The 24163-nt window shown below is 37.3% G+C and overlaps 1 protein-coding gene across 3 annotated transcripts in view; it reads right to left on the bottom strand.

Moving 5' to 3' along the window:
- The window catches only part of MINDY3 (MINDY lysine 48 deubiquitinase 3), a 68798-nt gene that overhangs the window by 27273 nt on the left and 17362 nt on the right, over positions 1–24163 (bottom strand). For all 3 annotated transcript variants that reach the window (XM_075419431.1, XM_075419432.1, XM_075419433.1), the window contains 5 exons: positions 22858–22972; positions 22350–22423; positions 21817–21896; positions 15938–16008; positions 14669–14749 (listed from right to left, as the gene is read on the bottom strand). In XM_075419431.1, the coding sequence (XP_075275546.1) occupies positions 14669–14749; positions 15938–16008; positions 21817–21896; positions 22350–22423; positions 22858–22972 (421 nt within the window). The remainder of the gene's footprint in view (positions 1–14668; positions 14750–15937; positions 16009–21816; positions 21897–22349; positions 22424–22857; positions 22973–24163) is intronic.

The following is a 24163-nucleotide window of genomic DNA, read 5'->3' on the forward strand; positions in this document are numbered from 1 at the left end:
GGAAAAGCAAACACAAACCAAAGAGCAGAATTAAGAACAGAGAAATCTACAGTGAGCACCCTTCCATCTCGAAAGCAGGGCTTTTAACATGCGCTCAACTAAGTTATGGAAACCACAGTATACGCTCCATTCCTGTGGGAGAGGATGTTTTAAAGAGACAGCCAACAAAAGAAGCCACAGCACTGCAGTTTTTCAAAAATAAGAGAAACTCAGACTACAGTGAATACATGTTTAACAGTTCCAATGCCGCAGATGTTGGTGTTTTAGTTCAAAATGTTACAAGAAGGCAACAATTCACCTGCTGACATGTAAACAAATAAAAGCTTCTTCACCATGTTCCCTGCTTTGAAATACAGATTACAAAAGATTACTGTGAAACAATACACATCAGGTATACAGTCTTTTTGTTATTCACAGTTACTAACTTGTTTTGCTCATCATCACAGAACAAAGCTCTCCTATGAGGACAGGCTGACAGAGTTGGGCTTGTTCAGCCTGAAGAAGAGAAGGCTGCGGGGAGACCTGATTGCAGCCTTTCAGTACTTAAAGGGAGCCTATAGGAAAGATGGGGACAATCTTTTTAGTAGAGACAACAGTGACAGGACGAGGGGTAATGGTTTTAAACTAAAACAGGGTAGATTTAGACTAGATATAAGGAAGAAATTCTTTACAATGAGGGTGGTGAAACACTGGAACCGGTTGCCCAGAGAGGTGGTGGAGGCCCCATCCCTGGAAACATTCAAGACCAGGTTGGACAGGGCTCTGAGCAACCTGATCTAGTTAGTGGTGTCCCTGCTCGCTGCGGGGGGGTTGGACTAGATGACCTCTAGGGGTCCCTTCCAACCCAAAACTTTCTATGATTCTATGAAAGTCCTTGTTTTGAAAGCAAAAATACATTACTGGAATTACAGACCAGGAGTCGGCAAATTTGAGTTTACTGGAATTCTTATCTAATTACTAAATTACACATTACCCTCCAGTCACAAGTTTAATCCAAAAGGGCAGCTTTTCATATTGTCTGTTATCTGCCGTATTTAGATATCTTTTTTTTTGGAGGACAGAATACAGTGCTATACAAACTCCAAACTTTACTCCTAACAGGAACCAAACTGGCAGGGGGCAAATTACACGGTTTATGACTTCCAAAACCTTCACAATATAAGTCACTCAAGGTTTCTGGCAGCTTCTATTACCATAATACTTTTTTTCTACCTAAAAAATTAATATCTGTATTAAATACTATTTCTATATCTAATACTATTGCAGTCTATAGCCATGAAACATTTGCTCTGCAACCTGTGGTGAGCATTAGTATATTAACTCTATTTGGCAATTACAATAAGGAGATGGGAAATGAACAAGTATGGTGGGAACATTTGTTAGCAGAGTTAAAAGTCACTGAAGATGTACTGCAGAAATTCAAATATTCCTAAATAAATTTCTCACAGTACTGAAAGCTGCACTTAATGTTGGAAACCAGCTTCACGTGTTCAGTTTCCCACTTAAACTATGTAACTCTTGGGGTGATGCAAATCCTCTGGTTTACTTCAATCCAGAATGATGAATTGTTTTTGAAAATGGACCAGATAAATTATTTTATAACTCAAATATAACAAAAACATTTCTAAAGGACAATTGTTAGCCTGGCTAATTATTCTTATGACTTTACATGTGAAATGTATGAGTTCTATGAAGTAATTAAGAAAGCACTACATTAATAATGCCATGCAGTCCACTGTTACTTTGTGCTGTTAAGTAGTATTTTAGGGAATCATTATAGGCACATGGGTGGATACACATATGGAGAAAACACTAACCATTCACAAACTTTGCACATTTTCACATATTACAAAAACAGTATCACCTTTTATGTTCGTATTTGAATTTGGTATTTCAGGTAGCTAATTCCAGTAGTAGTGGAATAGACCAATTAACTTCTATGAAAAACAGTAAGATTATTCCTTTAATTAATACAAAACTTGTGATATTTTTCTCCTTAAAGCTGTATTATATGCTAAAGCCCACCTCCTATCACACCAATTACATTAGTTTTCTTAACTGTGCACAGGCAATCACTGAATTTTTTGTTCTGAGTATATCCACACTGTCTCAGTATTTCCACACCAAACTGTCTTTAACTCCCTGTAACACAAAATAGTTATTTTAAAAGTACATATATAAATGTATGTGCACATAAAGATTGCCTGAACTATCAACCGGCAGACCAAAATGGCATTGGGCTCCCTGTAATGCCAATTAAAATGAGAAAATACATTAATATATTTCATACCCATATGTAAAACAAACCAACACTGAAAAAAATGTACCTAAATACTGAAATGAGGTTACTTCAGTTTTAGAAACAAACAAATATATTATTCAGATAGCTAATTAAATGCGACTTCTGATGTTATACAAGGGGAGAAATAAAGATAGAAAAATAAGGCAAGGTCATAAATGTCACTAAATGTGCTTTACCTCTGGCCAGGAAGAGTTAAACGCTTCCTCTGCCACAGACAGTCCCCTCCCCCCCTTTTTTTGTATTTTTTTCCTTCTTCCACATTTAGACTTTCAATTCATTCATTCATGTATCCTAACCTGAAAGCAGAGCTGCCTTATCAAAAGAAGTCAGAGATGTTATTCTATACCCAACAGAGTTGCTATCGGTATGAAAGGAGACAATAACGGGACGAAAACCTCATTTTTGAATGCTTCTCAAAAAGTAGTTAGAAATGGATTGCTAAGGGTATTTGTGATTGTACTTGTCAAGAGCGAAATCAGACACTGCATACAGATTCACTCTAATGTTCCCAGGGATTCAACAGCTGTCACGTGCATTAAGATTCTGTGGATCAAACAACAGCTAAAACCCAAACTGATTTCAGACAGGTTCCTGCCACTTACAAAACTACCTAAAGTCTCCTGGAAACATACAGATTCTCTACACAAGTTCAGTCTGCCATGTCACACATTTGGGGAGCTCTGCAAGAAGCAGAGTTTGGCATAAAGTTTCACAACAAGACTAAACCCATTACTATTTTAAAGAGTATTTTTATTACTGAAGCATATGTTGTCATGTTGGCAGTCTCATTTAGTGTTTCTAGTTCCCCACATCTATCCCAGTAGGGTTTGGGAACACGGGAATACAGCAGACTGAACAGAGAATTAAAAAATGTCACCTTCCACTTCTCAAGGATACCTGGTGCCCTGCTTAGAAAGAACATCTGGTCTTCACACATTTTGGGGAAAAAAATTGCAGAGAGACAGAAAACAGCCACAAAATAATTTCCTTGTTGCTTAGCCCAAGAACACTTCAACTTACATCATCTTTAATAGGCATTCAGTAACCATATTTAAAACTATTTCATAAACTCTTTTTCAGGTAAAAAAATTCTAAGGGGAAGCAAGAATCTGAGACTCAATTTAGAATGTGTATTTGGAACAGGCAAGCACAGATTAATACCCATTCATATAGATTCATTTTCTCAAACAGAAGACACGGTGGGCATACTATCAGTTCACATGTTAATTGTGGAACTACCATTCGGTTGGCATACTAGATTTCCAATGCTAACTCTCACTAAAAATGGGTAAAATAATATTCCCAACATCATTATCTGGTACACAATTTCTGCAGTTAGTAGGCAGTAATTAGAAGACAAGATAAAACAAGGTAGCTTGTAGAGCAAAGAACTGATGGTGTGAGCCTAGAACTATCACAGTTTATGATTTCTATGTATTACCTCATATAAGGACACAAGGAATATGGGGAGAAGTTGTTCATTCTACTTACCTATCACGTCTCTTCACTGTGACACTACAAGTATGTTAAATTCCATATTGGGAAGATAGTGGGTAAGATTTTGGGACTCAAAAAAATTCTATGTGAAAATGACTCCATAAAATTTCTCCTTTAAAATTCCATTTCTGGAATGATTCCATGAAGATAAACCCTGACTACGAATACGCTATTTACTGTCCTAAATTGGTTTATTTACTGACCTGCATTGGTTTAGAAACTTTCACAATCATGCATACGTACTTGTTGAAAAAGCATGGAATCTAAACTCAGCTTTTTTCCCCTCTCCATGTGCTGAGGCTGCATCTTATGACTAGAACAGCATCTTTTACCTCTGCCTTATCTCTTTCATAAATACACAGTCATGCCAAAGCCTGATGTGGACACTGGAGCATACCATTGCATTTACATACTTTCTGAAAAGGAGTATTCTACTGCATGAAATTAACACCCTTCTTTCCATTCTTCACTTGATGTCAGATTAACTGTCAACAAAGCTAATACTTTCTTCCTAATTGTTTGCATACTACTCAATGATTTGTAAACCTGCAGAAACTGAAAGCATACTAAATTTATAAAAGTTAAAGCTTTTGGGCTAAGACTTCAGAACGTCTTTAAGGGAAGAAAAGAGAAGTTTATGTCTCTCCCTCTCACCTACTCACAAATACTCAATGAACTACAAATTGGTTAGGGTGTAGTAATACCTGCTCCACTATCAAGTGCTCAAAAAAAAAAGGATAGATTATTTTGAGGAAATTTGAAAAATATCCAAATACATGCAGAAAGCTAAAGTGTATAATCATTCTGAACACTAAAAAGCCAAAGTGTAAAACTCCGAGTGAGAAAAGAGCTTTTGAAGCAGAGTTGTATTTTTCAGCCCAGGACTTACTGTGAGCTAATCACTAATGCATACACAACTAGAAAGCCATCAGACACTGGAAGGATTCTAGGTCGTGCTTTACAATATTCAGTAGCATTGACCCAGCAGAAGAAAGGGGTCTGTAAATCGACTACGCAAAGATATATATATATATAAACAACACCTAATTGCAGAACGTTACCAGCAGACTGGAATAGCTGCAGACACAGCATTGTGTCAAATGCAGAATCAAGACAGCAACTGGTAATTGTTAACACCTTCAGTGAGCTGGACATGCTTTGTAAACAGCAGAAAAAAGTAATGCAATATATGAGAGTACATTATAATAAAAAAGGTGTGTTGAAGAAAACTTCATATCAATACGCACCGGATGGCTGTATCATATTGCATTGCTATCTGGGCAATCACATAAACAATACTTCACTATTTGATATTGCTGAAACCCAGACTAAGTGATAATTGTGGCAGAATGGAGTAGAACTTGTACCTGGAAAGGCCATGGCACCTGACTAGTGGAAGAAGCAAATGGTGGAGCAAAAAGCCATTATTTTTCATTTGATTTGGAATTAGGAATAACATTTTCTGCAAATTTCAATGATTGAGACTTAAAAACTGCAATACTATTAAAAACTCTATCAATTAACTGATCATATTTTAACAATGAGCCAGGATGCCTATTCCTCCAAATTCAAAAAACAGAATATCTACCCATCATGTGATGACTCAGGCCCAATGTCTTCGCTACTGTATCAAATATAGCTGGAACCAACATTGGTTTCACACCTAAAAGGGATACAGAATGATACAATGATGTTCTCAGCCTTGGTTTCTATGAGATACGTTGACTTTCAGAAATTACTTGACACAGTGACTTATAAATTACAAAACTGCATGTAGCAATGTCTTTGATGCATTTACTATCTGCAAGACACTCTGTACATACTACCAAAGAGAAAGAAAAAAATGTTTTTCTTAAAAAATCAGCCTTTCATTTGATAAGCTAACGTGCATACAAACTATATGTTGTTCATACCCTCCTTCCTGGAACAGGAGGCTATAATCCCTTCTAGATGCTAATAAGTACTTTTATGGGGTAGGATCCAATCCATTATCTTCCAGTCCTCAATTTCAGTTTAGATATGAAAGTCTTTCATTCTAGTATGAGGATAAGGAAAAAGCACTCCTCAGGACTGCTCTGCCTACAAATGGAAGGTATGCAAATGGTGGCTCATTTACTATTTTATGCATTTTTCACAACAGGTGCTTTACACATTCATCACTACAATCTATTCCACTACAACTATAGCTAACTGATTTTCAGAAACAATGTATCATTTAAGTTATAGTCAAAATATTGTTTCATGGAGATGACTGCACACTGGTCTCAAATACATTCCCATAGCCTACTCCTAATCTTTAAAACTGAATAAACAGATGACTACAAGAATCATTTTATTCCTACCTGTATTTAAAATAGACTTGAAATAATTAAGGAAGACAATCTTTCTAAAAATGGTTCACATGATATTCATGGTCATTACTTAAGCATATTTTCTTTGTAAGTTTTCCAATTCAGAAGTGCTCCTACAATATATTGAGACCTTAGCAGTTCATGGGGAACTCCTTCATTTTTCATTTGTGCATCTAGAAAAGGTTCTCTTCATTGTGCTGGCGTTCTTTCCCTCCTTCTCTCATCCCTCCTTCCTTCCTTTGTTTCAAAGGGCATCTCATGCAACAAGTGGTATTGTTTTATTTTCAATTTCTAGATCTGAATTTTGCTGGATCAAAAGTTCCTACTGGAACTGCTAGAACCACTCCCTGCGCCCCATTTTACATGTTTTCACCTAGGTTTGGAAACAGCGTACAAGCAGTCAGTACAAAGTCACTCTCTCACCTACCTCAGCACAAAACAGTACCAAAGCACGTAACATTTCAGGAGAGAGAATTAAGTGACACAAAAATTGGAACAACTCAAACATAAATACACGAAAGTGAGATCATCTAAGCTGCCCTATTCTCAACTACTTCACACATAAGAACTGAACCTCCTCCCCTGAAAGAAAACAGATGGATGCGAAGTCTTTTCCCAAAAGGAAGTAATTTGCTTATTTGCTTAGGGGCATATACAATTACATTTCATGGTCTGTATCAGCCAAGCGTGAACAATGTCCTTAAATGATTATTGTGAAAGCTGTATATAATGAGATGAATGTTAAAATTTTTAAAAAACTTTAGAGAACATACAGATATGACTACATGGCTGAAATTTGTCAGAGAATTGGGATAAACACAGCGAGTACAATTCTTTTAGGATGGTAAAACCCAAATAATCTGTTATATTAACATTCAGTCTTATATCTCTCAGTTTAATGACCTCTAGATTACAATTTCTATGTCTCGACTCTAAGAACAAATAATGCAAAAACCTCATGACTGAGTTACCTCTTGATGATCTGAGCAGTAAGTCCTCATAACTGCTACTCATTATTACGGGATGCACAGCACTTCTGACAAGAGCAACACAAGCGTCACAAGACTTTGACCTAATTCCTAAATGTTCTCACTTCAGAGTTTTTGCCACAAAATGTCAAAATACCTTCCACTGCCCAACGATTCATTTCTCTAGTGTTCAAAGACATCAACTTCTTTACCACCCAACCTCAGGAACTGGAAAACCACCAGAATGCTCTTTAACACTTTTCACATGCAATTTCCTCAGCATGTATGGGCATATTATTGTACTCCCGTCTTGATAAAAGTCAATAATGTGACCTTAGATTCCATGGTTATGGCTTTCTCTTTCTAGCTCCACATTTTCAGTTACTATACTAGGCTAAAAGAACCACAAAATCTGTATAGCTGGATCTCTACTTCAAGGCCTCTTTATAACTGTGTGGTAAGGACTCAGATTATGCTCCATCCTTCTAATACTACCTGAAAAACCCAAAAATCCTGAGTAACTAGAGTCCTACCTGACTCTGGAAGATGGAGTGATGATCCTGTATCACCAACCCTAAAACCAGAAAATCCAAGTCAGGATCCACTAAAAACCTGAAAACTTAAGTACAGTCTCTTGATTTAGGATGTAATAATGCATGTCGTAGTCACAGTGTTTCTGGTCCACTGCATTAGAATATGATTTGGCCTCTGTAACATTTATTACTGGATTTTTTATGGCAGAATGATCTATGTGTCCTAATCTTCTAGCTCTGCAGATCAGCCCCACCTGCCTACCACAGACAGGTACGCCTCGATCTTCCCATTCAACCTTTCTGTTGTCCTCAGCGTATCTCTGCTCTTGGAACTCCAGAGTTCTCCAAGACACTTTATAAGGTTGAAAGGATGTCAGGGAGGTGGCAAAATCAGAGTTAGTTCTTAATGTCTTGGATAGGAGAGGGTATTCTTGGCTTCTTCACAACCTTTTCTTCTTTCCCAAACATCATGCAAGACATGAAAAAGAACGTGTCCTGTAGAAAGTTGGTATAGCCACCCTGAAGAGATTTAAACAGCTCCATTATTTAAAAACTCTTTTAGTACAGATGAAGTACAGATGAAGTACAGACCATCAAAAACTAAGAGGAGATAAAGAAATCTGCTTTCTCCTTGCAGCTATCAGAGCTGGCTGCTCATTCCAACAATACGGGAAATGGGAAAATAGAATGAGACAGACATGTTTCTCCAGAGCAAAGCCAAAAATCATATGATGGCCAAAGTTTTTCATGAAAGTTACCTCCACTTCAAGCGAAAACTGCATTTCTAATGAAAAAAAAAGGGAAACAGAAATACAGAGACTTCATAAATGACAATGCTCCAGTTTTGTTATCTTTGGAGAAAATAAAGCGTACATGACTTTGGTTAAATTGATGTCATGAACTTGTTTCATTAAAAACAAATATGCCACCATACACTGTTGTAGCACATATGAAGTCTATTTTACTACAATGAAAAGTTCAGACAAAATCTAGAAGTTACTTGGATAAATGATGATGTGAAAATGACTTACATGAATGAAAAAAGCACATTTCCCCATGGAAAAACTCCGAAATAAATAACAAAAAAACTGCCCAGAAGCGCCTATTCATAGAAAGAAACATGTATCTGTAGTAAGAACAAATTAATCCCAAAGTAAAATTTCAGTAGACCCACACAGAGCAGAATAAGGTTTCACAGTTGCTCCGTGATCTTGCAAAGCTAGAATAACGTAGATACATTACAGAAGTAATTTATTTTGGGGTGCCCTCATGCGAGGTCTAAACCGTACATTACCCTGGGATCCTCAAGAGTTGAACTTGCTAGGGTCAATGAGAATTGGTAACACAACCAAAAAACTGGACTCTCAAACAGCGCACCAACCAGATACAACAAAATCAGGGGGTTTTGGACGGATTGCTCACCTCACTCTTTGGTCATTTGCCCGCTTGGCTTAAGGAGTTAATTGTAGAAGGTTTGCATATATGTATTGTGCTGATTGTTGTTGGAATTATAATGTGTATTTGCTTTAATTGTCTTAAAAAAGCTCTTTCCAGGATGATAGACTGTACCTGGCTTGCTCAAAAACAAGAAAGGGGAATTGTGGAGTCCTGGTTGGATGAGAGGGGACACAGTTTGGTGCCATTGAGCAACCCAGGCTTTGTACCGGAGGTAGGCCTGGAAAGCAGTGAACGCAGAACACTGCTGAGAAAGTAAAGTGGCGAACACGGAACGCTGGCGCAGGGGGACTGCCACTTCGCCGCTTCCTGTTACATCGTCGCTTCCACATGGAGATGAAGCTCTGCACCAATCGCAGTGAGTTATAGCAATTTTGCCCATATATGGTTAAGAGTAACTAACCAATCAGAGGCTGTAATTGCTTTGCTATATAAACCCTGTTTTGCTGACTAATAAAGGAGAACGATTATACCCATATTGGGATCGCATCGTTACTGCCGAACCAGCTTCCCACTCCAACAGTGCCCCCTGCCAACTATGAGACCATTATTCTTAAGAGACTTGGCCTTTCTGCTGGGAAACTTCTTTTGGGCAGTGGAACCCTTGTGAACTACTGTGTTGCTCAGAACAATAGCATTTACACCATGAAGCTTAAATCAACCAGTAGAGTAACTTCAATTCTCTTTGCGCACCACAGATCTCATAGGAAACACCCTGCTCTAACATTCATTTTAAAAAGGAGTCTCTTCCTGCAGAAAGGAGCTCTTAAATTATCAGCTAATAGAAATATTTGAAGATTCACTGCTGATTTAGCCAGGTCAGAGCTAGTGTCAAGAACAGAGCAGCATTTGTCTCCCTACTCTTAATCAATACACAAAAAAATTAAATCCTACTTTAGCCTAGAAGTTACTTCGGTAGTTACCTCACATATCGATATTCCTTCTACTAGATATCCAGACTGTCTCAACTAGAATCAATTGCACTTGCTTACGGAAGCCAGAGACTCTGAAACCACATACTCTGTAACCATTTCCTGAACTGGAATTCTTCAAAATCTGATTCTGATTTCTTCTCCAATGAAGAAAGACTTTTTCAAAATCTGATTGCCTGCATTCACTGGTCATGGGAATAAAAAACAAAAGGAACGGCGCAGATATTTTTCACTACCTTCCTGAAGTAGAAGAGTTCCTAAGTTAAAGGGTAACCATAATTTATTTGGATATACATAGGTTACTTTTGCAGTGACCAGAGTTGTTAACACTTACTAGCAACTACTGAATTTTTACACATGCATCTACTCTTCTTTCACGGCCATTGACATTCTCTGCGGGTGTTCTGAGATTAAATGTTGTACCCAACAACACCCCCACTCCAGCCCAGTTCTGGTAAACACCACTGACCGAAATTCAGGATCTCCTATAGCAGTGTCAGTGCTTGCTCAGATGTCCCTCTGTTGAACTCTGATCAAAAAGATTGCTTAGGAAGAGAAGTGAATGTTCTTTCTTCTGAGACACAATACTATCACGGATGCTGAAGAAAGGCCCTGAGAATATGTAGAACAGGCTACAATGATCAAAGCTAAAAAACCACAAAAATGTAATCCAAAACCGTAAGTATAGTCCCAACACAGCAAAACAGGCACACTTCCCTTGAAAAGCAGTAATTTGTAACTTATTCAGATATCTCAGCCAGGAGTTTCCCCCACTCATCTGATTCTTCAAGTCTAGAAATGCCACAATGCTACAGCTGAAAACGGACAGCCGATTCTGTTGTGGCCTGTGTGCTCCAGGACCTGGGAACCGACTAAGGGAGTTTTTGAAAAACTTACACAGCTCCTAAGTGTCCCCATAGACAGTTTCAATCACCCGAAGTCACCAGACAGACACACATTCCATGCTGTCTTTTCACTTTGAAACAGCCTGAATTCAAACTTTTAGACCATGTGAGCTTGCATGTTAGCAGAAAGTATTTAGAAAGCAGCTATTAACCTGCTCTTGCTCTTCCTATTGTTTGCACTGAAACATTTTCTTGTTACATTTCACGTAACTTTTCAACATGCTGGCATTCTTTAACACAGTGTCTGACCAGACTCTGACGTTCCTAAAAGTTCTGAACAGTCTCAGCTTGTCATAACTTCCTATGCTACCAGTATCATAAAAATCACCAAAATCTGACCACACAGCATTTGATCCAGAGGATCACAGCCTCATCCCTACATTAAGTAATTTAGAGCTGCCTCATTTCTCACTCTTTTCCCTACAATTAAAATAAAAAAAAGACTTTAAGTTTAAAGTCGACTTTTAGAGGACATTTACAATACTGTCTATTTGCATTAGCACCATCTGACACAGCATACTGTAGGGATACTTAGTGTGTCAGATGAAAGCTTCCTTGTTTATCTTTGTTGGCCTGAGGCCATTTGGAAGTTTTCTTATTCACCGAAAGGAAAGGCAGGCAGGGAGAGGCAGAAATGATGGCTGCTTGGATTTAGTTGCCTATGAAGAACCTACACACTTTTTCAGGGAAAATCTACCTTGTTGCAAATGCAGAGTCAATGACCACTAAGAGTAATACTGACCCTTAATTTTTATTAAATGCTAAATTTGGATTGCTGAGCATCAAGCAACTTTCTGGCCTTACATATGCACAGCTGTAAATGAAAGAAAGAAAACATGCTGGTAGTAATTACAGTTCCCTGATAACATTTCCGCCCCCCCCCCCCCCCCCCCCCGAGCTATCCCCACAAATTTTTTCAGCTCTCCTATGATACACGTAAGTATCAGAGTTCTGAAGAACTAACTATTTAGGTAATACAAATGTTTATCCATCCTTCACAGCTTCATTACATCTCATCTGCAGACCAAGCTGCAGTATTTTTGCTCAGTACAGTCTACCTTAGACATCAAAATCTGGAAGATGTGAGCTGAAGCTTCATTTCAGATGCTTCCAGATTCAATTTTCTTTAGTCTAGCAAGAACACTTCCACTGAAGTGCGTGACAGTGGATCAAAACTTTGTGATGAGTATTCTCCTGTTTCCATGCTTTGTGTAGGAGATTACCCACTGTATTTCAACTTGTTGTGTCTGCATGATTGCCTCCAGAACATCTAACTGTAAATGACTGTTTGGCTAGCGACAGGTCAACTAAGTCCCAGGAAGAAAAACTACTGATATTCTCTTCAATAAAATGTGCTTCAACCAAAATTGCTGTTTTAAGGAAGAAATAATTTCCTAAGTCATTTCTTTCTACCTCCAATTCCTTGTAGTAAAGTGAGGCTAATAATATTTCTGTAGATACCAAATGAGTTTTGACAATCAAGATGTGGAGATGAAGACCATGCAGATAGAATAAAATCTCTATTTTAGTAAAGGGAGAAATTGCTGACCCATTGGTACACTTTTGTTGGAACTAGGAATTGATCAGCTGTCACTGTTTAAGGCTGTTTCATGCTGCCGCAGTTACAAGAGAACTTAAGTTCAAGTACATGCTTTAGTTCATTTTTTAAATTTTTACTTTAAGCTATAAGTGTGATCTTCAGCCCAAAGATGCTGTGTTGCACTTTTCTTGTAAACTGAAATCCACAGGAAATGTAGGAAGTTTTAGAATGGCAGCAATGGACAGATTTATTTATTTTAGAAAGTATAACTGAAAAACATTTCTCTGAAAGTCACAGCTACAGCAGAGTGATCCACACTCAGAGTAATGCAAATATATTCTGGCAGACAGCAATAGACATCTATAGTATTTAATTCAAAATGTTCTGAGACAGAAAAGCAAGGTGAATGATCTTTCATTCCACAGTTAAGAGGACAATGTTTATTGCTGTGCTCCACACCAAATGTAAAAATCTGAATGAATCACCTGAGTACTGAAGAACAGCAGCCAACCTTCTCTGAGTATAGTTGTACGCAGAATTTGAGTAAAACTTTTTGCTTGTTGAACCTCCACACGCAAGAGAAGTCCCTGAGATGGCACTGAAGGTTCTGTGCTGTTCCCTAACCTCCCCACACTACCTGTCCATAGTGACAGCATCCTAGGAAGATTGCTTTTTTCCAGCTTTCTAGGAACAATTACTCAGCTAATGACAATAGTGACTACTATTCTGCTTAATAATTGCCTGATGTTTTTCTATTTAGACATAAGGGTTTAGGGTCCTGTGAATCATACACAGCTTCAAAGAATTAAAGCTGCATTTATTTTTTTCAAACTTAATCTGCACTGCTTTTGGCTCCACACTCCAGTTGCCTCTGTCCATTCTGAAGAGTTCTTTGTCATGTAATCAAATCCTTCCTCAAGCTAGAAGTTATTTCCTATGTATCAAGCACCATCTAGACAACTACACACACCACTTCAATAGCTTGCTGACTGACCACTGGCAATGAATCCAAGTTTCTTCCTGCAGTTTTTGGCATGTAGCTTCAACTGATAAAAAAATGGGCTGCTGACGGGAATCGTATTTCCACTGTAGCTGACATCTCTGCTCTATCTGAAACGCTCATCAACCTTCACTTTAGAAAGGGTGAGGTCAGACATGCAAGGTATATATCCAAATACTCTTGGAATTTTTACACGCCTTCAGCTACTACTTCTTTTCATCAAAAAAATTTATGGGAAATTCTTTGCCAAGACCACGTTGCTTCCTTTTCCTGCTTTTTAGTTCCTATGATATTAATCACAAGCTTTAGTCTTTCTACAGCCTAAGTGGAGTTCAGTGAAGAAAGAGGAACCATGTTATATTGGAGGCACCAGATGCTGATGCCCGGTTACTTTAAACCCAGCAAACAGCCCTCAACATCCTAAAAGAAAGAGGACTAGAAATGGATTTCTACCTGGAAACAGTCACTGTAGACACAAAACATTAGAAGGTGCAATAACATTCTGGACAGGCACACTTGACTTGTATAACAGGGATACTGCCTATCTGCATCAGACTGCTATCTACATGACAAGGTACTGACTTTGACGGTGTAATTCAGAGAAATTCTGAATCAAATTTCAAAATTGAAACAAAAAAACTTTTCTAGGAAAAACTGTTTGGGGAGAGAGTAAGGCAGGAAACAAACATCCAAAGAAGGATAAGAGCTTTTCTATTACCATGGAATAGGGAAAAAAGAGCATTTATCAGACACAAGGAATTCAGGGAAGTTCCAGGACATCATTTGCATCAGAATCTGCAAAAAAATATTCAATTTGCAGCATAGACTAATTAATTTAAAGGATTTTTAAATTGAAGTTTAAATGTAAAGAAATACTGCTGCACATAAACTTCCAGTGTACTGTGGGAGTTTGTATGTTTGTTTCAAGACAGTACTTACCCTAATTTTGGTGTTCCTTCCCCCAGCCCAATACCTTAAGCTAGAATCAAAAGACTTCAGCAAAATTTACGAGATATCATTAAACCACTCAAACAACTCTGCCTTCAAGGGAAGGGTTAATTAAAAGGTTTGGTGACTACATTTTTACACTAACGCCACATGAAACTCACATTTTAGCAAGAACTGAACTTCGAATTTATGTGGTGTTTATCTGTCTGAGGTTATAAAAAATCACATTTAACATACCTTGGCAAAAAAGACTGTAAGGTGTGTTTCACTGCCAAGTATCCAAATGGGAAATTTTGGAGATTTCAAATAGGAGCCAACCTAAAAAGTAAAACAAAATCAGAAACACAAAGCAAATCCAGAAAACTCATCTAGGTAGTGATGAAGATAATGACAATTTAGTTAGTGACATCCCAACTGCTCTGAAAACTAATCTAAAACATTTAATACAATGATGAAACATCTTAAAATACTTAGATTCTAATTTTCATCACTGATTACTGTTTGACTTGGAAAACAACATAGCTTATGATAATTAACTGAAATAAGACACCTGTGAGAAAGTGTTATCAACAATATTCCTCACTTCAACCTTGGAGACATGCTTCAAACACCACACACAAGGATATACTCCTATGCTTAACACTACTATAATTGGACGCTAAGTGAGGCAGAAGTCCACCTAGCTTATTAGCTGGTTTTGGATGAATCAATTCAGAACTGACATTTATTTAATAAATGAAGGGACAGTTAGTTACAATCAATACACAAACATTCTGCAAACTACATAATCCTCTTTAACTCTGAGCTAAGTTAAAGGAATTCAATAGAGATTGAAAAAGAAGCAAAGAACATCCCAGAGGCTTTTGAAACTAAGAGTACTAATGCTGTTTCAAAAGTAGTATTTGTAAAGCACAAAATTTCTCAAAAAAAACCTTAAATCAAGAAATTCTGTGTCTCAACAGGAAGAAACAATACGGACTAGGCTGCACTTCAGCTACTTTCAGATGTTGACAGATGAGTACATAAAATATATTATATATATTATATTCAGAATACATTTAATTCATAGTAGTTTTACCATTTTTACTTATGGCTATTTATTTTAAATGGAAGAGAGTGATAGCATAAAAAGAGAACACTAAAACTGCAATGTTCACATTAGCAAGCCACTTTGGGACTTCACAGTTTTCCAAGCATCTACATAACCTGCATTAAGCATTATTTTAGTAAAAATGTAAGCTTCTAACCAGCTATATTAAATTGGTGCAATAAAGTTCTGATTTAAATAGCATCAAAGAACATTTACTCAGTAAGATGCATTTAACAATGTTATTATATAGCTGTTTTAATATAGTATTATTCTCAGTTGTAAAATGAAGTTGAACATACTTTGAAAGTTCTTTAATATCTCCATTTGTACACAGTGAAGCTTTTAGCAATACTGTCAAAGAAGCTCACAACACCTTAATGAAAGAAAAGTTTTAAACGATGCAGGAAACAGCTTACCTTACAATATCTCAGAGATTCCATCAACGTCAAAAAGCCTACTGTTGCCTGTTTATGTATACCGAGAAGTTCTGTTCAAAACAAAACATAAAACTTACTCAAGAAAAAACTGCAAAGTCTCTTTTAAGTAATTTTTTTCTTACTTTCAACACTGATCAAGTAACGATTTTAGGAGTCATGCAGTTTTAGCAACAATGGCAAATCATCAGGGTATAGTCAAAAAACTACAAGGGGTTAATAATTTCCCTCTCTATAAAATAAGAAGAGCCAAATGGACAGTTTTAAAAGTTTACTATTCATAGCCTCTTTTCAAAAGTTGTTTGATTTATTAGGAGATGAAGTACTTGTTACTTACACCAAAATTATTCTCAGAAAAAATTAAGAAAAACAGCTATCTTGCAGGGGAAAACAACATATATATACATATCTGGTTTTTTTTTCCTTCCCCTCCCCTCTTTTTTTAACAATTCCCTGGCTAAATTTATCTTAATCATTTCACATTCTGAATGACAAAACATCATTTTGCAAACAATAGTTTCATTAGTAGGAAAGAAAGAGTTCACTCACTTCCATTTAATGTATCATACAGCTCTCAAACACACACAGCTGTCAGGAATAGCTGAAATATTTATATATTACTGATTGGAAGAGCACTTACAAAGCCTTAGTTGAGGCTCTCTAATAAAGAATGAGCAAGCACTTCAAAATTCAGGCTTAGAAATTAGTTATCATCATAAGGCTTTGAATAAGCTCTGGGCTTACATATACATTCATGCCAACAGTGTAAGTACTGTCTACTTGGAACAGCTCTACCAGGTCCCTAAACATTGTCTAAACAAAGAGCAGCACATACCCGATCCTGCAGATACACATGGGATACACAATGATCAATTTAACAAGATCTGTATTGCCTTTTTCAGAGAACACTGACTTCGGTGTTTGAAAGTTCCTTCTAAAACACTAATTCTCAACTATATTTTTTTAACATTGATCATTCATGTACAACAGCATAAAACTATGATGTCTTTAGCCATGGGCTAAAGCCTCAGGACCATAGGAAGTGAAAAAAACTGTTCCAAATTTAAAAGATTTCTGGACTTCCAGAAATCAATTTTGCATTTCATTGTAACTCACAGCACTAGGCATGGTAAGCCGTGCTTCCTTCATCAACTTTAAGTTTACATCTCTGAATTTTGCAACAGTCCAGAACTGTTACTATAGTAGTGGTCTAACTTTTTCCTCTACTGTTAAGCAAAAAAACCCCAAAACTCAGAAAACTTACAAACACTAGCTTGCTCAATACCTTTGTGGCCTGGAAGTACAACTTCTTCCTTAGAGTTGTCAGCTATACACATTAAATGTTTCTCTTGGCAGTGCAGAGTTCTTCAACCTGAAACTGTGCTTTGAAGGACTATCTTCAAACTTGTTTGGAATGAAAACATTTGGGGGTGCATAGATAATACTTTGCAGAACCCCATTACCTCACTGACTTATGGCTGTGTAGCTAGAAATTGCCATACTCTTAAGACAATTCATCCTTTCTTTGAGCCAAGGGCATGAGAGCTAGCCCAATTAAAAAACTAGCGAAGAATCCCTCAAACTAAGGAATAGCTATTGCTCAGGAATAGCACATTTATATGGGCAATGAAGAGAAACGAGTGGCAGAAGTAAGCAACAGTACATTAAAGAAGTTGTTTTAACACATCACATGTATTTTTTAAAAATCATTGACAAAAATCAATGCAAAGTTGAGTCTGCTAAAAAAAGGGTTCAGATTTAGAAGCGCATGCTTGGAACAGAAAGCAAAGTCACACATAAGTAACATTCACTATTCAGAAAATCATTCAGAAAAAAAAAAATCACCAGATTTTAAGTATTTTGTTCCCCTGACAGGTAACTAGATCAGAACTCTGACCGATAACTTGAGAGAACTGGGATCCTGGCTACGACAGCAGCTGCAGAGTGTGAATATCCTGAATGGCTAGTAGTCAAGCTACAAACATAGTGTATCTGAAAGCTATTATGTTAGCTTTAGCCTGTAGTCGCTGGTCCACCCATGCCTCCTCAGAATTAGTCAACAGAGAGGACAGACACAAAACGAAAAATCACTCTCATATGGCTTATGAGGAAACAAAGGGCAACCGGCTGCTCTAAATCAAAGTTCATGCCTGTGCATATCCTTACCCCAAAGAAAGAAAAATTACCTCTAGAAGAGATCTGGTAACATCAAAGATGACTTAAGAAAGTGAATATGTATGCCTCTTGTCAGAAAGTTAGTTTCTCCTTTTTTTTAAGTACTTTTGCAAAGCACTAAAAAGGGAGAAATCCAAAGCCTTTAAAAAAGAGTCAGGCCCAAACTAAAGATGGTTTTGAAAGGCAATGATGTTACCAACCGTGTCCGAGTACCGCCACCTACTGACAACACGAAATGTCACAACTTCTTGGCACTAATCAGGAAAAGCAACCACAGCATTATTTGTATTCATATTAAATTGCTACACTTCATGTAAGAATGACAGTCTTTAACAACGGGAAAAAAAAAAAAATCTACCTCCCCGTATCTTTCTACTGTGGATAACTGTGGCAAGAGAAGAGATGAGAATAAGAAAAAAGGTTTAAAGGGGAATATGCAGATAGTCAAAGAAGGGGGATCATTTCACTGGTATTTGTACCAGTGGTAGCCCAGAACAACTCCAGTTAATAACTCCTGCCCTATTTGGAAAATACGCAACACTGTAAGAGTCAGAGCTCTGAGTATAATCTGCAAACTACCTGGTAATTCCTCAAGTTTGCAATCTGGTATGTTCTTTGTCACTGATAAAATTACTGACAGTAACTTTAAAATGGTTTTAAAATAATTTTAAAGATTTACTTATTAATTAAAAATTGCATATCTAAACAGCTGACCAAGAGGTAAAGTGGCTTTGCTTAATTTCTGAATAAAAACATAACGAAAGTGCCATTTTGAACATTCAATTAAGTAAACGCTTTCACTTACGATAGGTTTAGATCACCTATCTAGCATTTATCCTGTTCCTGCACTGCGGCTGAATCTTCTCACTGTTTCTTCATTGCTGCCCCTGCAAATACGCCATGAACCACACCACATCCATTGCTGTCTGCAGCTCTTCAGCACCAGCCTTCCCCCGTACCCAGGGAACACCTTCCCTGCCCCCCAGTTTCAGAAGCTCACCAAATGATGACGCCTCATCACAGAAGTACCCGAAATCTCTTTCTGTTATGTTTGCACAAGGAAAAATCAAGCAGCACTGGCAATCAACTCTGCATAATACTAACATCAAACATTGCAACTTGTAGTCACTTGACCAGAGGAATTTAAAGCAAGTGACCACTAATCAAACAAGAAAAACATACGTAAAGCCACCTTCAGAAAACAGTCAGCAAACACATTCAGTTCTTGTTATGTCAACACCTGCAACACTTCCACATGAGAAACTCATAGCACTGACAGCAAGGAAGCTGAAGACTACAGCCAGAGAGACTCCAAATGCAGGAGAAATGATTAAAGGAGAAAAGAAAGGATGACAAAAAGGATTGATAGATAAAGGGAATGCGACAAAGTACCCAAAAGTCAGTCTTGACTAGGAAGTTGTGAACAGTACAGCCTTTTCTTTGTCCTTTTTGATAGACTATACAAACCACTTTGTAATAGATACTGATTATACACTTAAAACAGTGAATAAGCTGTGTTTGGCTGTAATTATGCCAAGGACTTGAAGAAAATGGACGGCTCCCAACAGCAGTTAAGTCCAACTATTTGACTGGTGAAAAACTAACAGGACACATAACACGTGATCCTTAAGATGTGCTAAAGATTATTTTCTGCTCCTCCTCTCCCCCCAGAAAGAGACAGATGTTTCTACAGCAGTTCTCGTTCTGGATTTTTAGGGCAGAATTGACGGAGAACCTAAATGTGGAATAGTACTGTGTGCAAAGAGAGATCAGTATTCTCAGAAAACAAAAAAATTCCAACTTGCATAACTAATTAATAAGGTCTACCAGAAAGATAATCTGAAAGACAAACAAGGGAATGATCTGCAAGATTTCAAAATAAGATACATTAAATTGCAGAACAGCAAATTATCCCAATGTAAAGGAAAGTTGCAAGAACAACTCAGATTGATAAATCATAATCTAAAAGTCAAAAAGAGAAAATTAAAAATACTGAAGACAATACATGGATAAAACCAGGAAGGCTATTTACAACAAATTTCAATTAGGAAGCGGGGGGATAAATGACAACAACGTTCTGTACATGCAGCATGAATCAGGGTAAGAACTGACTGATAAAACAGAAAAGAAAATGATACAAAGAAAACACAAGTATTTAAAGCCATCTTTGCTTTAATTCACAAAAAAGGTAAATGCTGTCACACACTCAAGAAGATAAACAAGATAATGGCGTCAGCCGTAAAAAAAGAACAAAACTGGCCAAAAAACTGTAAATAAGACAGTTGTGTTTGAGCTTGCAGTTCATAATCAAATTCATTATATAACACTTTGGTAGCTAGACAAAGTAAGTCTCCAAACCATTAATGATTACCTTGTGTATCAAAGATAAAGGAGGTGCCAGGAGACTAGAAAAGGGAAAACAGGGTACTTCCCCTAGCAAAAACAACAAAAAAAGCTAGAGGAAACACCCAGAAGAAAGGATGATTTTAAATCTCCAAAGGGTCTTGAAACAAATTAGTAATCACTTTGCATGTACTAGGAAGAATAAAAAAAAAATATATCAAAAAAGCAGTCAGTATAGGCTCATCAATAATAGACTGCAATAACCCAACCTAAATGCCCTGATAAGAAGTCTACCAAACAGGGGTGAGAAGAGTTAAGATAAAATATCCAAATGACATTCTGATGAGTCTGATACTGAAATACAGCCTGTATTAAATCATAAACAAGTGGAATTCTAAAAAGTCTCAAATGAGATTATACTACTCGCTCATTGTCAAACCAGAGCATTTTGATTCAGCTCTTGCATGGATCTGTCTTGAGCCTCAGTTAAAGTCAGTATTTTCAGTGATGACACAGATAATGGAAAATCCTTGTAAAAAACATGCTAATGAACCTGAGATGGACTCTGCAGCAGTGGGAGAGAGGATATGAACAATTTCAGAACTCAGTGTTCCTGCTTTCAGATCATCTTCTCTCTTTGTAACATGAAATGCAAAAATACTAAAGCCCCCTACGCATCTCAGTGGCCCTCTACTGGAATCACTCCACTATGCCAATGTCTTTTCTGTGCTGGGGAGCCCAAAACTGGACACAGCACTAGAGATGTGGTCTCACAAGTACCAGGCAGAGGGAAAGAACCACCACTTTCCTCCACCTGCTGGCTATCCTTCTCCTGATGTAGCCCACGATGCAGACGGGCACACTGATGACTCGTGTGCATCTCATTGCCCACAAGGACCTCGGGTCCTTTTCTGCAAAGCTGCTTCCTAGCCAGTCAGTGCTGCCCCGGGCTGTCACATGGCCTCATTCCACTCCAGATGCAGGCCTTCGGCGAATTTCATGAGGGTCCTGTCAGTCCAATTCTCTAGCCTGATATGGCTGCTCTGAATAGTGGCCCTGTCGCCAGTGTATTGGCCAACCTTCCCAACTTGCAGAGACTGCATTCCTTTCCATCATCCAGGTCATCAGGCATCCTGTAATTTCACCCCAAAGCTAACAATCCTGTATTCACTGATACTAACATCAGAGATTTTGTGCAAGTATGTTTTATTTCCATTAGAGGTCTGCTTAAATCAAAGGACAAGGAGACTACCAAAACAGAAGCAGCGCATACTCCAAATCCGTAGGTCAGCATCTCATAACATGAAAATCTTATAAACAAGTATAAACTAGAATCAACTTACTCATTCCTGAACATTCTCTGTCTCCATCCCACACATTGGAAACAGCATGCCCCGTCAACAGGAGGTTAATCAAACTTTGGCTATATAACAGAAAGAAACAGTCTATTAAAAGGGACATACAATTTATTTCTGAAAAAGTGGTTATCTCTGGCAAATGAAAAAATATTATATTACCCAGAGAGCTAAGCAGACATTCTCTAACTATATTCCTTTAATTAGCATGTATTTGTAATTCAGTGATGCTATTATGATCTCCATTCTTTCAAGCAACAACCTGATATAAAAATGCAGCCCTGAACTTGAGAATTATTCCTCTGAAAATTCAGCAATAACAGAAGCATTTCCTTACCACTAAATGGGAGTACACAATGAGAATGGCATGTGATGTTAATGTTGCTTTTAGCTATTAAAAAGTTACAACTGAATCTTCACTGTAATGTCAATAACTTCTAGAAGAACAATCAGTTACAGAAACATAAAAAATTAGCCCACTAATCTACTTCAAGTGGTAGTAACCGTCTTTTGCAGTTTACCTTCCATGACCATAAACAGGGTCTATCAATGGCTCAGTTGCATCTTCAATTTCATTTTTTATGTTTTCAATACCCTGCAGAAAGATTACAAACATTTTTGCTCTCTTAAGGAATGAATTGCAATGTTTACAACAACAGAATGCAAACAGTAAAACATTAGGAGGCTGACATTCTTATACGAATGGATACCTAAACAAGTCTTTCTCTTGATAACAGATGTTAGGGATATACAGGGAAGGCTGTTTCCGAAATCCGTAATTTTCCCAGATCTGGGAAAAAAAAAACCCAACAAAAACCACAAAAAACTAAGCTTTTCAAGTTTTTGTGCTGGAAATGTCCTGCAACATGAATGAAGACACCATTCCATCCATTTATCTAGATTTGACTTGGTTTATCACTTCAGTATTCACCTTTTACAGAAGAAGGCTTACATGATCAGACTTTCTTTTAACAAAGAAATACAACAAACACACACATACACACACAAAACATGAAACAACCCACAAACCTTTGTCAGTATTACAGAATACAGAAAGAGTAATACTCCAAATCTGTTTGTCCACACTGAGTATTGATCCCAAACTGCATCCTTCAGTTCAGGGAAGCTTTTGAATGCTCGTTTGCTAAAGGACAAAAAAAAAAGCAACAGAAAAGGAGAATGTATTTAAATGAAGCATTAGAATAGCACAGACAAGAACTACTAACACCTAATATGAAAACGTCCAAGTAAAAGCAGCGTAAATCTGGTGTTATACACAGAATGACACAGCAGCTGTTCTGGAGTTACTCTAACTGCCACAGAGTCATTAGTGTTTACCCATCAGAAGACGATAAATAATTCTGGAGCAATGTGCAAAAATGAACATAGTTTTTAGACGCAAACACTAACCATAAAGTTACATACACTTGTGAAAGAGCTGAGTGTGGCTTGAACCAGCAATTCTACAAAACACTGATACTGAAATAGCAAACAGACTGTATGTCACCAAAATAACATTGGCATTACATAGTGTTCTGAAAGACAAAACAGTGGAGAAAAAAACCCTTCCTCTTAACCAGGTAAGACTATTTTCAGGCTTTTGAAGTAATTGTTACATTTCCCATAAGAATTTGATTTTGTTAGACTCTAGCTTTGGAAAAAGCAAAATGTTCAAAACCATGAGTGGCACATTAACACCTGGGAAACTATCTAGTTGTATCATGGAGTTGCTGTCTGGATAATAAAGTTAACACCAGGTGATCATACATTTAAAAAGAAAAAAAGTAAAATAAAAACAGAGAAAAGGAAGAGATCCATCAAGATCCCAGTGAAGCAATACACTTATTTCTTGGGATATTCAGAGCTAAATACTGCTTTTCAGAACACAAACATTAGTTTTTATTGAGTAATTCAAACTAGATCACACTCTCTACTTACCTCACACAAACTTAGGTATATAGGTATATAGGTATATAACTTTCTTTTTAATTTCTTGCACACTTTTAGCAAGTCTTTGTTTAAAAAAACCCCAAACATCTGCAAAAATATATAAATAGATGGGTTTACTCTGGCTAACACTAGAGATTTTTAAACTACCTTTCATTATCAACAGAGTATACAAAGTATACAAGGTATGCAAGCCAAAGTCAGTTCTGAAATCCATCAACCCACTTGCTCTAAAGGTGTATGCCAGAGTGTTAATTTCCAGTGAGGAAGACTGAGAAAAACTGAAGTGGGTCCCAAAAGACCAAAGACTGAGGGGGTGAGTGGGATGGTGGGGAAGGGCAGGAAATTAGTGTTTTGATCAGATAAGGTTACAAAAAATTTATATTCT

The sequence above is a fragment of the Opisthocomus hoazin genome, chromosome 4, assembly GCF_030867145.1.
Source record: "Opisthocomus hoazin isolate bOpiHoa1 chromosome 4, bOpiHoa1.hap1, whole genome shotgun sequence".
NCBI lineage: Eukaryota > Metazoa > Chordata > Aves > Opisthocomiformes > Opisthocomidae > Opisthocomus > Opisthocomus hoazin.